This window comes from Rattus rattus, chromosome 4, assembly GCF_011064425.1.
Source record: "Rattus rattus isolate New Zealand chromosome 4, Rrattus_CSIRO_v1, whole genome shotgun sequence".
In the NCBI taxonomy this organism is placed as follows: domain Eukaryota; kingdom Metazoa; phylum Chordata; class Mammalia; order Rodentia; family Muridae; genus Rattus; species Rattus rattus.
The window spans coordinates 133,429,809-133,446,276 of NC_046157.1; the positions used below are offsets into that span (position 1 = coordinate 133,429,809).

Sequence of the window (16,468 nt, forward strand, 5' to 3'; positions counted from 1 at the left end):
CATTTGTGTTTCTCTTTTTGGCATAATTACATTTGAATAATAGAGGTCCTGGTTCAGGGGATCGCCATACTGGTAGCAACTGGATGACGTGATCTTACAAATGTTTCAACATTCCTTGATCTGTGTGCACCTCGTTAACAAGCCCAATGCCCATTGTTCATGCACATATGCCATTTTCTGATTTCCTTGATAATTCCATATTTAGTTATGTATATTTTCTTTGCTCACCTACTTTTAAACTTACTGAAGATAGAAACAAGTCTCCATCTGTTGCATCCATTCATAGTCACATCCACTGCCTAGAGCTCAGATAATTAATAGATCCTGGAAATACTAAATTGCAGTAATATTTTATCCATTTATGGTCTATGCTCTCTTCTAAATTGTTAAATTTGTTTATTTTCATTATAGATGCTAAGGAAAACTCTTCAAGGGTCTCAGAGTGACGAAATGGTTGTAGCAAATCAAACACAGAATTTGATACCATTTGGAGATGTGGTATGTATGAGTTGAGCTTAAATAAGCCTGAACAAATTATTTCTAATGTGACATGAAACACAATTGATATTCATTATCTGATAATTAAAGCGTATGTGAAAAAATAGTCCTCTATGATAAACATGACCAAGAATGTTTTGAGTCATAAACCATTAAATATTCGCCAAAATTGTAATAAACATTCTTTTTCACAGAAATAATGTTTTCTATAATGAAGATTCCCAGTTGTCCCACATAACAAGATATGCTAATGTCCTGTAAGGCACCAATTTGGAGCCCCACCTAAGAACTGCTAACATCCTGTGAACCAATATTCTTGTTGAGCTCATTAAGTGATTACACTTATTTCCAGATTGACCTACGGTTTGAAAATTGACCCTTCATCATTCCTCCATCCTCCACCCCCTACCAAACCTCAGAAGTAATAGATTTCCGTGTGACTTTTTCTGCATGCTTAGAAGATACATTGCTTGGGCTGGTGAGATGATCCAGTGGATAAACACTTGTCTCTTCCAAGCCTGAGGACCTGTCCCACCCCAGGACCTGCATGGTAGAAGGAAGGAACTAACTTCTGCAAGCTGTCCTCTGACCACCACACATATGCTATTACACGCATGCACGCACGCGTGCGCGCACGCGCAGTTAATCACTGAGTCATCTTTCCATCCCCTAGAAATCATACTTCTAATGAGAACAAATAACAAAGTGTTTGCAGTGGGGAAAAAAAACCAACACAACTATGTTTTTAAATTTTAAATACAGTCTCTGTGAGCCCCATGGACACAGGTTTGAATGGGGGAGGGATGTAAGGACTGGACTGGGGAGAGAGAAGGGGGACTTTGCTCATGTAAATGAGTAAATAAATAATGAAAAGAACTAAATACAGTTCACTGTAAAGTGTAAGAAAGTTAATAGCTTACTCCTGTGCCTGACTTTTATGTTTTTGCTTTGGTTGTTATAGGTGGGCTGTCTGGCGATTCATATAAAGAGCTGTAGACAGTTTACTCAGCGGTGTATCCTTTTGGTCTGTAGATGCCAGTATCACCCCATCTTTTGGTTTTGGGTTACTCATTGCTGACTTACCACTTGAAAACACAGCAGCTCGAAACACTATGCATTCTTATCATCTAATCCTCTGCTTGCCTACTAAATGGTCCTTGTGCTTCAGAGCCTCTTAGCTTTGGTTGCAGTTTGGCCTTTGAAGGGGACTAGCAGGTCTGGTGTTTCAGAGTGGAGCCAGCCAGGGTGGGTGGGACTTGGGGGGGGGGGAGCCAAGGTGGGCGGGGTTGGGGGAGCCAGCCAGGGTGGGAGGGACTGGGAGGGGGGCAACCAGGGCGGGCGGGGCGGGGCTGGGGCAGGGTGGGCGGGGCTGGGGCCGGGTGGCAAGAATGCTTGTCCTATCACCTGACCTCTTATATGCAGCACTCAAGTCAGTTTAAAAACATTATACACATTAAAAAGATCTTGGGGTTGGGATTTAGCTCAGTGGTAGAGCGCTTGCCTAGGGAAGCGCAAGGCCCTGGGTTCGGTCCCCAGCTCCGAAAAAAGAACCAAAAAAAAAAAAAAAAAAAAAATCTTGATCACCATAGTTTTTCATGTTCTCTTAAATGCTACACTTTGATGAGCGATGTTTGCCTCATCCATCCTAACTCCATTTTTATTCATTGAATTTATGTTAAAGTGTTCATAAATGCTGATCACAAATTCCTTCTCAGGTTCAAGGACAGCAAAAGTAAGTAAATCCCACTCTTTAGTGTCGAAGTAAAAGAGAAGAAAAAATTGGCCAGCTGTGATTTACCTTGATCTCCATGTAAAGTAAAAATATGTTTTATCCTTAGATATAATGCTGATTTTTTTTATAAGCAACAAGTCTACTTCTCTTAAATATTTAAAAAAGAATTTACTTTAAATTAGTGCATTGTCTTTTGATTCTCTGAGACTAAGTCTTGCTATATAGTCCAGGCTGGCCTTTCCGTCCTCTTGTCCCAGCCTCCCAAGTGTTGGGATTAGAGTTTGAACTACCAGATTCCTCCATTCTTTTTTTTTTGTTTTTTGAGCTGAGGACCGAACCCAGGGCCTTGCGCTTGCTAGGCAAGCGCTCTACCACTGAGCTAAAGCCCCAACCCCCTCATTCTTATTTTTAAACTACTCTCATGATGGTCTGATGGTTTGTCTGTCTTCCTTCCTTTTTTTGTATAATATGAGTTTTTAAAAAATTTTTCTATAAAGATGTTTTAAGATACTTAAATTTTGAAAACAGTTTTTAAATTCATGCAGTACTTAAAGCAATACAGTACATTGAAAATGAAGCCTATAATGAATTAGAGTAGAACACTTTGCTGTAAATTCTATCCTAAGAATCAATTGTTCTCAATTACATGCTTATTTAAAAACCTTTATACATAATTATATCTGGAAAACGACGTCAGCTATGTATCATAGATACTTAGTCACCTTAAAATTAATATATAGAAAGTTTACAGAGGGATTATGGTGACGAGGTGAGAAGACAGATGTAGTAGGTCTGGAGAGAAGAGCAAACGTCACTGCTGACATGGTACCGAGCAATGAGAGGCAAAAAATACCGTTCTGAATTTTTTTCTGTTGCTTAACTTACTCTGATATTACTTTCTCTATCTACTTGGTTGATTTTTATATTTTGGCCTTGATTGTTTAATAAATTTTTAGTGTGTTATTTGATCAATCACAATACGACTTGTTTCCTAAATATTCTATGTGTAGTCATCGCCCAACAGCATTTTAATCTGTTCATGCGTATCTCCGTAAACCACATTGTGAAATGTACAAAAATTCGTCACTTGAAAGCTGTTAATAACGAGAAGAACCTTGTACTTAAGTTCGATGAGGTGAAGTATTTTTCTGTACAGGTAATGTGAAAACTCTCTTCTCAATATGGCGGTGTGTCTTTACAGTTTCAAATATTCCAGCTGCTTATATCTTCGGGGGAAATTCAGACAGGAGGCAGAGCAGTGCTTTCTCCTTTGGGGTTCCCAGCGCTTTGCTGCTCTGGCGAGGCCTGTGCTGTGTGTGAAGTGCTGTGCAGGGCCGTCCTCAGCACACTCCTCCCTGCCATGAGGCTGTGTGAGGGAGGCTCCAATCGTGTGTCATAAATAAGGTTCACTCCCCTTGCTCTTCCTGTTTCCCCGACACCTCTCTACCCTTTCTTCATCCACTCTCCCATTATTTTCTCTCCGCTTATATGTTCCTCTCATATACGCACCTCTAATTGTTTTCAACAACCCCAAATCTCTCTCTTCTTCCCCCACCTCTGTCCCACAGACAGACACACAGACACACACTTTTAAAAATTTTATCTTTACAGTGAAGAAACTGAGGTACCATGGGACTTTGTCGGGGTCATAGTGCTGGGATGTGAGTGAGCTGGGGGTGTATGCACTCTGGCCTGAAGCCATACTCCATTAAATTGCTTCTGCTTACAGTTAAGCTTCTTAAAAGCTTAAGTATATTTCAAAGCTTTCTTTAAAATAGTGACTGATAGTCCAGTGGTCAAGACTACTTGCTGTCCTTGAAAATAGCTTGTGTTTGGCTCCCAAAACCCACGTCAGGATGTCACTCCAGTTTTCGGGGATCTGACGTCGTCCCCCTTCTGGCCTCCATGAGTATCTGCATGTATACATGCAGTGTGCATACATATACTCAAGCACACACACATTTACACACAAAATAAATGAACACATTCTTTATAAATTAGTATTAATCTGTTGAGTTACAAGATTCATTAGTAGTTAAAATGATTCAGTTATTTCTTAAAAGCTTTATTATATTGAGTTTTATTGAAATTCTAGAGCATTTCATCTGTGCTCTATATGTCTTTGTGAAGTTTATTTTAATTAAGTGTTGAGTAGGAAAGATAATTTTTAGTCTTGAATCTAGGGAAGATGGCTGAGTGAATAAAGGCACTTGCACCAAGTCTAATGATTTGAATTTGATTTCTGGATCTCCCAGGACAGGAAAGAACTTGACTCCTCTGTCCTCTGCCCTCTACATGTGCACTGTGGCACATGTGCTCTCCTTATGAGATATGAATGAATGAATGAATGAATGAATGAATGAATACAAAATAACAACAAGCAAGGCATCTCCTCCACTTTTCCTTCTTCTAAATCACTAATAGCTTCCCCTTTACTTTTATAATCCCTTTTTTCTAAATTCCAGTTACAAGAGAGCATTGGTCTTTGTAAATCTGGCTTATTGTGTCTAACACAATGATCTCCAGCCCCATATTTTTCCTGGAAATGGTATAGTTTTATTCTTCTGTGACTGGATAAAACTTCACTGTGTGCATATGCTACACTTTGGATGCCCATTCCGCCCATCCTGGGTGTCTATGCTGTGTGCTGCAGTCTCCATGAGTATGAGGAAGCTGATTCTAGTGTGTGCTGACTGAATTCTTCCGTATTGGAAGCGATGGAACTAGATCAGGCGGCAACTCTATTTTCAGGTTCTTTTTTAAAGAACTTTCTTCTCCAATAATTCATATTTTATTTACTTTACAGCCCAATCACAGCCCCCCTCCTCTCTTGTCAGTCCCATCCTTACAAATTCACCTCCCCCATTGCTCCTCTGAGAAGGGGAGCACCCCTTAGGTACCATCCATCCTGGGTCATCTGGTCCCACAGGACCATCTTCTCCCACTGAGCTCCAACCAGACAGTCCAGGTAGGGGAGGGGAGCCAATGGCAGGGACCCGACCCAGAGGCAGCCCCTGCTTCACTTACGGGACCTACATGGAGATCAAGCAGCATCTTTGCTACAAATGTGGAGGGAGCTAGGTCCAGCGCCTGCAGGCTCTCTGATTGGTGGCTCTGTGAGCCCCCATAGCCCCAGGTTAGTTGACTCTGTAGGTTTTCTTGTTGTGTCCTTGACCCCTCTACCTTGTTCCCTTCTTCCTCCAATTCTTCACAAGACTCCAAGCTCCACCTAATGTCTGGCCGTGAGTCTCTCTATCTGCCTTCATCTGCTGCTAGATGAAGCCTCTCAGGAGACAGTCATGCTAGGTTCTTGTATACAGTCATAGCAGAGTGCCAGTAACAGCATCAAAGGTTGGTTCTCTCACATGGGTTGGGTCTCAAGTTGGGGCAGTCATTGGTTGGCTGTTCCCTCAATCACCTCTCCATCTTTATCCTTTCACATCTTGTAGACAAGACAAATTTTGGGTTGAAGGTTTTGTGGGTGGATTGATGTCCCCCTCCCTCCTCAGGAAGTTCGGTCTGGCTACAGGAGGTAGCCATTTCAGGGTCTATATCACCCTCTGGTAGGAATAGATGTCTCATATCTTCCCGTGCTCACACCGTCCTGACTGGCTCACCTGTACCACCACTATCAGAGTCATTTCTATTGTGCTGCCCAGGTGAGGTGCAGGACCTACCCTCCCTGAGTGCTGCAGCACGTGGGGGCAGGGCCAGCTCGCCTGCTCTCATGACCCCATCTGGGCCAACTCTTCTCTCAGCCTCTGATAGTTGTAGCAAGGGCAAAAGGATAGGGAGGGGATTTCTCCTTTGCTGGTGCCACCACACAGGAGACACAGGCTGGCTCTCTCACACTCATGCCCTCTGGACTAGCTCACTCACAACCATCACGGCTAGCTCTATTTTACTGCCCAGGTGAGGCGCAGGACCTTGGCTTCTAAGAGTTGCAGCTGGCGAGGGACAGGGCTCTTCTTTCATGACCCTCTGGCCAGGTCTGCTGCCTGCCAAAGGTGGTGAGGGACAAGAGGGGAGGAGGCTCTCTCTTTCTTGTCCACACCACAGGGAGACGAATGGTAGGGCCGGCTCTCCCATGCCTGCTTGCATCCTTGTGGCTGGCTAACCTGCAATTCCCGGATTGTGTGGGGTCAGCTCTCCTGCTCTCAGGCCCTAGCCAGACACAGTCATAGCACAGGCCAGGACCCACCATGTTCCCAGGTGGCGTCCCCAGCTACTCCCGTCAGGCTGTTCCTCACTACCCTCGAGTCTCCAGTCCTGCCTCTCTCTGTTGGGCCACATCCTCTGTTTCTCTTCCATCTCTTCCACTTCTCCACCACTTACTTCTCTGCTCCTTTCAGTGGTGCCCGGGGTCTGAGGGCCTGGGTTATCTCAGGAGTGCTCTTGGGAGTGTTGTGCCTGGCTCCTGCATTATGGAGCAGGCAGGAGTCACCTCAAGCATGGTCTGCTCTCACCTCTCAGGTGTGGGAAGTGCCAGACAGGCGAGCTCCCTACCCAGGAGTCTGGGGGTCATTTCAGGATCTCTTCTGCCTGCCTACCCAAATGGCTGTCTATCTTGGGCTCACCCCTGATTGGGGTCTGTAGTCCCAGGTAGAATTCTAGTCTTCAGTTTGTTTCCTGTCCTGGGAGGCTGTCCAGGCCTGCCTGGCACCAGAGCGGTGGCCATCTCTGGCTTGCTTTTTTCAGGGAGTGTTAGTCTACTAATCATTCAGATGCCCATAGGCATCAGAACACTGGGTGTAGAAATAGCCTCTTTCCCCTCTGCCACTTACTGACACACATGTGACACAGCAGTCACATCTGCAAGGCCTCCTCTAGGGTCTTAAGGAACTTTCTCCTGGTTCCCTATTCCTACCAGCAGTGTAAAGCCTTGCCCTGCATCCTCTGGAGCCTCTGCCTCTGTTTTCTGGATATTCCGCCTGATCAGGGCCAGGCTGAATCTATGTCGTCTTGATTTGTAGTTCTCCCATGCCGAAAACGGTTGAGCATTTCTTCATGCACTTATTGGCCATTTGTACTTACTCATTTGAAATGGACCTATTCAGCTCATCTGACACCTATTGATTGGTTTATTGACTTGTTCAGTGTTTAGTCTTCTGAGGCGTTTACATACTCTGAATATTAATATCCTGACAGCTGGAGAAGAAACTTTCCCCCCCTTGCCATGCAGAAGCTTTTTGAATCGAATCATTCCTGCTTGTTGCTGTTCCCTGAGTTGTTAAGAGCTCTGTTCAGAAGGTCATTGCCCATGAACATGTCCAGAGTGTTTTCTCTCTCCCTTTTAAAGATTCAGTTCTTACGCTGACCTCTTCCATTCAATCTGGATTTGTATTTATACAAAGTGAGCATTAGGAATCTTGATCATTCTTCTACATATGGGTATTGGGGTTTTTCTAGCCCTGCTTGGTGAACTGTCTTTTCTCCAATGTACATTTTTGGGGCCTGTAGAAAATCAAGTGGGTGTACTTATGTGGGCTTATGTCTGACCCTGTATTTGGTTCCATTGATCTGTGCCTGCTTTGTTCCAGTGCCATGCTGGTTTAGTTACTATGGCTCTGTTAGGATAATTTGAAATCAATATTATAATACCTCCAGAATTGTTCTTTCTTCTTAGGATTCCTGAATCACTTCGTCTTGGCATGTAATTTCAGTAGTGTGTTAAGGGCAACTCTTTATGAATAGTTAAAAAGACAGTGTATGTAATATGATAGATGATTCAAAAGATCATAATTAGCATGAGACAGAAGCAGGTCCTCATTTTGTTGATATGAGAGTATGTGGAATGATGAACTTGAAACATCACAAAGATAACATGAAAACTAATAATTGAGATGCCCATGATGTATTATAACTTATGGATGTATTTATTTGGACATTATGTCCGAAATTCAGACTTAAAATTTAATACTTCGCATATATTTTGCTATTGAGGTTCCCAGACGTCAAGATGATGAGCGGAATTATATTTACTTGGAACTAATGCAAGATGGAGGAGATTCAGAAAAGCTTCCTTATCCATTAGGCAATGCGGAATCACATCTTTATGAAGTAATACAGGTATATATAAAAATGTCAGCTACATAGGGACCCATGTCTTTTATCCCAGTACTTGGGGGTACAGACAAGACAGGGTTCAAGCTCACCCTTGGCTAGATAGTTCTTTCCTGGTTCCATGAGACAGTCTCAAAAAGACAAAAAGTTAAACAGAAACCATTTTTTCTTGGTACCACAGTGTCTAATCGCTGTTTGTCATCATGGCTCCTAATATCTGATGGGTTTATCACATGCATAGGAAACAAAGTTTATTCTAAACATGAAAAATATTAGAATTATCAGATGGCTTGAGGCTTCCATTCAAGATCATGTAATTTGGAGCAGTCAAGGGCAGTGTGGCAGAGTGTGCACTGCTTTCTGAACAAGACTGGTGTGTGGGCCCTGGAGAAGCCCCTTTGCCTCTGGGTTCCACAAGAGACACACTGCTTGGTGGTGGTGCGAACTGAAAAGAAAGCTCAGTGAAGCACTCAGCATGCAGTGTTAAGGTTCCTAACTGTGACGTTGGGAGTAGGATAAATGCTCAGGGAAAAGAACCAACCGCGGATGTTGGACTGGGTGAGATAACTCATAGGACAGCAGAAATGACCACAGATGCAGACCAAAGATGGAAGGTTTCAGAGCCTGTCCATGCCCTCGAGATGTGAGAAGTCTTCCACCTACCCAGGAGCTTGACATGGAGATTCATATAGAACCCTCAGACCCAGAATGGAGGTCGATTTCCAGGAAGGGAAGTCAATCCAGCAGAGACATTTCTGCCTCTGTAAATGCTAGCATCTATATTCATTTCTGTCATTTGCAATGGAATTTTTCTTCTACTGAACATTGATTTTAATTTACTTAAAATTATATTGTACTTGTATTTTAGCTATTGAATTGATGTATATTTTGAAAATTACTGCCCGATTTTGAGTTACAGCATGCTTTAGATGAATTACAGATACATACATGAATAATTCTACATTTAAGATTTTTTTTTCTAGAAAGGCTGTTTTACTGAAGTAATGCAGATGATGCGTAGAAACACCGTAAGAGCTTTACAAACCTCCCTAAGATTTATGCATGTGTGATGTTTTAACACCGTATAGAACTTACTCTCATAGTTCATAGCCTAAACTTTTAAATTTTTCATTACCCTAACCTTAGCTGTCTGAATTAGTAAAAGTATTTGTTTGCTCATAAATTCTTTATTTTATGTAAAATTTGGTATAATTTTCCAGACTCTATTTAACTTTCTATGTATTTGTTCTTTATAATATTTTTAAATTAATTATAATATTATCCCCTCCTTCTATGTTCCCCCTTGTTCTCTCTCAAATGCATGGCCTCCTTTTCTTACTGTTATGTATATACATATATACATGTTTGTAACACTTTGACCTTCTTAGTAAATTGTGACAGGATTAGACATCACTGGATGAGACAGTGTAACATTTCCACTGCTTTCAGTGCTTTCTCCAGCCTTACTGGAAAGTCTCTGAATTCTGAATGTGCCTAAAATTAGCAATTTGATTAATTGAGCAATCAAAGACACTCCTACTGTCTCCTGGCCAGACGGGATTGAGGAACAGATAAGTCCCTGAGTATGGGGACTTTCCCTTCGCGTATGGTCAGCCTGGGGTTGAGAGGTGACATTGCTTGTCTCAAAAATTTGATCTGGGGTGGAGATGAAAGACATGTGAGTGAATAACTTGAAACATTTGCATATATAAAATACGTTCTATATAATCCTACTAATGATTCTAAGTTAAAATCTGTACATCTGACCATTAGCATTGTTTAATTTTAATGGGGGAGGCTTTAACCTTCTGAGAACTGAACAGAATCTTCTTTTGGGGTTCTTTGTGTAAACAAAGCTTTGGTTTATTCTTTTAGTTTTTTTTAACTAGAAGATTAATTCTGGGCTTTTCTAAAAATACGGATTTATGACATTATTGGTTTCTGTCACTTCTCTAAGAACATCATGCTAATCAAACAATGAAATTATTTCCCTGTGTCTAGCCTATCTGCAGGGTGGAAGTGGAATTTATGTTCTCCTATGGAAACTTCGGTTATGGATTTTCACATCAGGTTAGTTCACTCCTTTAAATAACGGTATTCTGTTTTAGCTCCTCAATCAAATCATTTGAGCTTCTAACTTTTTTCCAGTTGGGCAACATTTAAAAGTAAAAACTTCTAGGACTGGCATATGGCCCTGTGGGTAAAGGCTCTTTCTACTGAACCTGATGACCTGGTTCATTTCCAGGAGTCCGTGTAGTGGAAGGATCTTCCAAAAGTTGCCTGCTGAGCTCTGCCTGTTTGCCAGGGCTCATGCAACCCCCCCCCCAAAAAATACATAAGTGTTTAAAAAAGGACCACTTAAAAACAAGTGATGCTTTGTATTCTGATCTTGAGATATAAGGGCTTTTCTTCAGAAAAAAATATTACTTTATCATCTCTTGCTTATATATTTTAAATGATTGTATTTTATTTAAAATGCCTTTATTTTAAGACTTCCTTCTTAATTGTTTCTATATGTTTGTGTTATTAAAGCAATGTTATCTTAGGTGTTTCACTGAGTATGGAATTTTAAATCTAGAAATATTCATAAAATGGAGTCATTGATCACAGACATGTGCCTGTGATTTTAGCATTCAGACTGAAGAAAGAACTAGCCTAGAAAAATCACACCACTATAAACACTGTTGTCAGAACCCTGACTCCATTAATGCTGCTGCTGCATGGGGAAGAACCTTCCAGTTCAGACTTTCCCTTAGTAGTCTTTGGGTGAGTTCTGATTAGTTATTGAGAATAAGATCAATCTTACTAAGTAAGTCTACTCCTATGTTAATTAAAATCCCTATAATATATTTACATTTTCTGAAGCATATCATAATTGTTAATACATTTTGAAATGGAAATGTACAGCCTCAAAGAGCAAGCCTTTCTTCCTTGCCTGTTTTCACTAATTTATTTATTGTAATGCTGGGGATGCTGACACAGAATCTTGAGCACAGTGGGCTGATGCTCTACTCATGCCCAGTACATGGCTTTTAGACATAGAGACTTTCTATAGCTCAGGCTGCTCCTGAGCTATCTGTGGTCCATGAGTTAAACTCATGATCCCCTGCCTTAGCCTAGTGAGTGCTGAGGCTACTGTGTGCCTAGTTGTTTTATTCTCTCTGTGTGTATATGTATAGACGTTAGAGTGCACATGTGTATACATTAGCACGTGTGTGTGGAGGCTGGGAGGCCAACTTTGAGTGCCGTTCCTCAGGACCCATTCACACTGATTCTTGAAACAGGGTCTCTCACAGGGACCTGGGCTCACCAATTAGAATAATCCAGAGACTGTCCTGTCTCTTTCTCCCCAGCACTGGGATTAAAAGTGAATGCCACCGTGCCTGGCTTTTTTTTTTTTAGAAGGTGAACCCAGGGCCTTCTACCACTGAGCTAAATCCCCAACCCCGGTGCCTGGCTTTTTCATGTGGCTGCTTGGTATTGAACTCATGGGAAGCACTTTGCTGACTGAGCTACTATCTAACCCTTTTATTCTCTTCTTGTGATGAATTATTAGAGTTCCCACTGTCATTATTTCTGCAAGTTACATTTAGCAGTCATAGCTCATGAGCATCAACTTTAGAGCTAGGTCTGTGTTCAAATATAAGCATAACATATCAGAGTAACTATTCTTTTTTAAAAAGATTTATTTATTATATATAAGCACACTGTAGCTGTCTTCAGACACACCAGAAGAGGGCATCAGATCCCATTACAGATGGTTGTGAGCCACCATGTGGGTGCTGGGATTTGAACTCAGGACCTGTGGAAGAGCAGTCAGTGCTCCAAACTGCTGAGCCATCTCTCCAGCCCCAGAGCAACTATTCTTAATGGGAGAGGTTATTTTCAGAGTTTCAATCCCAGCACCGGGGAAGTAGAAACAGGAAGCTCCCTGGGGCTTGCTGGCCAGCCAGTCTAGCCTACTGGATGAGTTCCAGGCCAGTGAGAAAGCTTGAGTAATGAAATCTGAACTTGTCCTCTGGACTACACATGCAGCAATAACATGTGAACACACATGCACATATATCTTCGGATACAAATGAACACATTCATGTGCACACATGGAGAATGTGACAGCTTATTTTCTGATAAAATGGGGCAAGTGATGTTTTATGTAGGTGGACCTTCCTGTAAGCACAGAGCAAAGGGACTGTGTGGAAAGAACTGGCTGTGCAATGAAAGGGCAGCGCAGCCCCGCAGTGATAGGCCTCCTCCCTGCACTGTGATGGCGTGAGAAGACGGCCATCCAGGAGCCAGAAAAGCGGCACTCAAGACGCTCCACGGCGTCAGCCAGGCACACCCCTGTGGAACTCTGAGTGAATCACGGATCTTCAGTGTAATCTGTAAAATGTGCACACTTAGTTCATAGTTTGATCAAAAGCACTTGAGAAAGTTAAAGGTATATGATGCCTGGCAGATATTTAGTACCCAAAAATCTAAGTCTCTGTCTTCACTCCTCTCCTTGTGTTTGTCACCTAAGAACTGTACAGGCCTTCGGGAGCAGGTGTTGTTGTTAGTTCTATTACAGTGAATTATAACTAACTGAACTTACATTTTTTTAAATTCAGTTAAAACCTCTTCAGAAAGTCATTGAACCATCTATGTTTATGAAAATTACACCTCCTCCAGAGAGAACAGACCCTGTCACGTAAGTTTCATGACCGTATCAAGATCACGTAGCATTTTAAAGGTAGGATGGAGCATATTAGTTATTTAAGAGACAGACCCTGAGAACATGGCTGAGATGGGCCAGCCCCTAAGCTAAAGGGAGCACTGAATTCCTTTGCTTAATAATTGAGAAAGAGCCCAGTGTCTGTAACCCCAGCACTTGGGAGATAGAGACAGCTAGATGGGGAGTTTAGGGGGCATGGTTATATGAAATCCTGTGAAAAACAAACAAACAAAAAGATGGGAGAGGGGGTTGGGGATTTAGCTCAGTGGTAGAGCGCTTGCCTAGGAAGCCCAAGGCCCTGGGTTCGGTCCCCAGCTCCGAAAAAAAAAAAAAAAAAGATGGGAGAGATACTGAGGAGAGGGGAACCTTCTTGGCGAGTGAGAGGTGACTTAATGAGGAAACTGGCCAGCAGGATCCTTCTTATTGGATAAAAAGGAGGGTCTCTAAGATCCACATGTGTAGTGGTTGCCAGTTTCTGCTCTGTAGGACATCCGCATTAGCCTACCTAACACCACTCACTCCAACTCCTAGCTCCAAATTGACTGTAAAAACAGAGCAAAACTCTGCTTATAAATGCTACTAGTGGGGCTGGGGAGATGCTCTGCAAGTTGCATTCAGATCTCCGCATCCATACACAAAGCCATTCATGGCTGCAGGTGTCTATATCCCCAGTTTTGAGGGACAGAGATTGGCATATCCCAGAAGTTTGTGCAAGACTGTGTTCCAAGGGACTAAAGCAGAGAATTACAGAATAAGATGCCTTCAGTCTTTTGATTTCCTCATGCATGTACCTGGTACATTCACTGTTCATTTATGTACACACATCCCCGTACACTCCATATCTCCCAACACAAAAATATTTTAAGTTATTAACAAATGAACTGTAGTTTAAAATATAGTATTCTATGTTCCCTGCTATCCTGAAACAACTGGCTCAACGAAACTGTTCTATGGCCTTTCCCATACGTCAGTCACTCACCATCAACACCTGCAGGCTTGGCACTTGGCTCTCCAGGTGGCGTTCTGTACTCTGAATCGCCAGTATCTGTCGCCAATGCCTGTGCCTGGTCTCCTGTAGCCAACATGAAGTGGTCCATGAATCACGCGTGGAAGTGAAACTGCCAGTCCCCATTGCTCCTGACAATTCATGAGCAAAGCATTCTCTCCTGGTCTTGTAACCTTATCTTCTGTAGGCCTCGAGCTATTTCCAAAAAAAAAAAGGAAATGCTTCCACTGAGAGATTGCACTGAACTAGAAGTTAAGGCTGCTGCACAGCTTCTGGGCTCCATATGAGCCAGAATCAACAGGTAAAGGAGGAGTCACTGCACTGGTAAACAGCGGTTCCCAACTGCAGAAGAAAGCGTGAAGGCCTGTCTCACAATGGGCAAGGGAAGGGTGTGCCCGAAATACACCAGACTCTTTAGAGCTTCTGTTCATATCCCCACACTCTGTGATTTAGGGGGTTTTTGCATTACGAAATTATTTGTGGGCATAGAAAAATACTCAGTGTTGAACAGCACTGACTGCTCTTCAAGTGGACCAGTGTTCAGTTCCTAGCACCCACATGATGGTTCACAACCACCTGCAACTCCAGTTCCAGAGGCTCTTCTGGCTTCCATGGGCACTGCATGCACATGGTAGCCTGACACGCATGCATGCAAAAGACAAGTACAAGCGAAACATTTTTAAACATTTAAAGAAAAAAAATTACTTAGAGTAGGAGCATACAGTGTGTCCTGTGGAGGCCAGATGACAGCTTGTGGAAACTGGTCCTGCCTTCCTCCTTTGATGCTGGGATGGAACTTGGGTTCAGTTTTGACAGCAATACCCTTACCTGCTGAGTCACTTCACTGGTCCTGAATAAAAATTTAATAGAAAAGTACACCTTAATCTGCACAGGACTATTAATGGCCCAGAAGGATGGAAGTTTTGATCATACCACCAGGTAAGGCACCAGCTACAGAGATTACTAAAGCAGAGGAAGGGCAGAATAGACAGTGGAAGGATAAGAGGCATAGACTGTGACGTGTGAGTTACAGAAGCAAGGGTATGCTAGCTGCGCGCATTCCCGCCCAAGTTGCCTTGTGAGTGTGTTTGTATGTATCTATACATAGATGTAAGTAGCTTTGCTTCCTTCCTCTTATCCATATATCATAATCACAATATTAAAGTTCTGAGGTGCTGAGAAGAGGAGAAAACGTCACTCAAACTTTACTTCCTCTCCTGGTCTGTTGGCAAAGGACAGTTGTATCAGGTCAGGTGGAACTGTGATCATGTGATCATCCTCATTTGGAGGTTCAGGATGATTGAAGGGATGGAGATAGATGCTAGGTTGACAGTAAGCACATTAATAGTAATTCATGTGTCAACTTGGCTGGCCACCAAGTGACAAGATTTTGGTCATCATTCAAGAAGAAGTTTTTGATGAGATTCATATTTAAATAAGTATAAGTAAAGCAGATATTAGTGTGGGCAACCTCATCTAATCTGCTAATACAGCAGGAAGACTAACCTCTCCCCAGTAAGGAAATCGCTCCTGTCTAAGCACCTTCAATCTGAAATACCAGCTTATACCAATCTGCTCCCTGGTTCTTGAGCCTGTCTACTTTGAACAGGAATTGTGCTGTTGCCTCAGTTATACCATTGGCAGACCCGGGTCACCAGCAAAGACTCACCCTGCAGATCTCAAACTTCTACAAGTTCATGGGAACCTATATAATATGACAATCTATTTATATATATTTTAATCTATTTCATTAGACATCCCTGACTAATTCAGTAGTACAGATGACTACATTAATTTGTGAAATATTTAGGATGTTTAATCATAGCTGTTGAGATTTTGGAATCTCAACACTAGATCAGAGATGGTCAGTGACAGAGAAAAGGGAAGTGACAATGGTAGCTGACATATATGACCACTGGGTGCCTATGTGGTGCTTCTAATCCCTGAGCCAGGGAATATGAATATTCCATGTTCAGGGAATGGAGAAGTTTGTGTCCTATTTTGGAAATACTTTGAACTTAAGGTGTTCATTATTGTATATAGCGAAGACTGGTCGAAAGGCACTTGCTAGCTGTTAGATGTGTAAGGGATCTCTTTACTACTGGCTTTCTTGCATGTCAAGTGGATTCAATAAATCCCCCCTCCTTCTTTTAAGATTTATTCTTTCTTTACATAGTTTCCCTGTCCCCTCCCTTCCCAGTCCCTCATCTACTCCTTCTCTTGTCCCCTTCAGAAAAGGATTCCATAATTTTTCTCTTGTGGGTTTACTGTTACAGTGGGATAAAACAATCTATGTAGACAGACATATTAATACCGTATGGCACACGATCTAGTCCACAGGATTAGTTAAGAAAATGAGGGACTGCGAAGGCGATTTGGCTGTAAATGGTTACTAAAGGCCTGGGCTCAAACGTTTTTCTCCTTGCTTTGGGTCGCCCCTCTTCTGTCCCTACTGCCC

General features: G+C 42.3%; 1 protein-coding gene and 1 non-coding gene across 2 annotated transcripts in view; one reads left to right on the plus strand and one right to left on the minus strand.

Annotated features, from left to right (window-relative positions):
* C2cd6 (C2 calcium dependent domain containing 6) overlaps positions 1–16,468 on the plus strand; it is a 95,211-nt gene that overhangs the window by 14,943 nt on the left and 63,800 nt on the right. Inside the window, exons 2-8 of the mRNA XM_032901155.1 lie at positions 412–498; positions 1,460–1,511; positions 3,241–3,386; positions 8,174–8,299; positions 9,277–9,321; positions 10,295–10,363; positions 12,901–12,980. Coding sequence (XP_032757046.1) covers positions 412–498; positions 1,460–1,511; positions 3,241–3,386; positions 8,174–8,299; positions 9,277–9,321; positions 10,295–10,363; positions 12,901–12,980 — 605 coding nt within the window. The remainder of the gene's footprint in view (positions 1–411; positions 499–1,459; positions 1,512–3,240; positions 3,387–8,173; positions 8,300–9,276; positions 9,322–10,294; positions 10,364–12,900; positions 12,981–16,468) is intronic.
* On the minus strand, positions 6,931–7,067 carry LOC116899864. Its single transcript, XR_004387858.1, has one exon. It is a non-coding gene; the product is annotated as a small nucleolar RNA SNORA17 (small nucleolar RNA).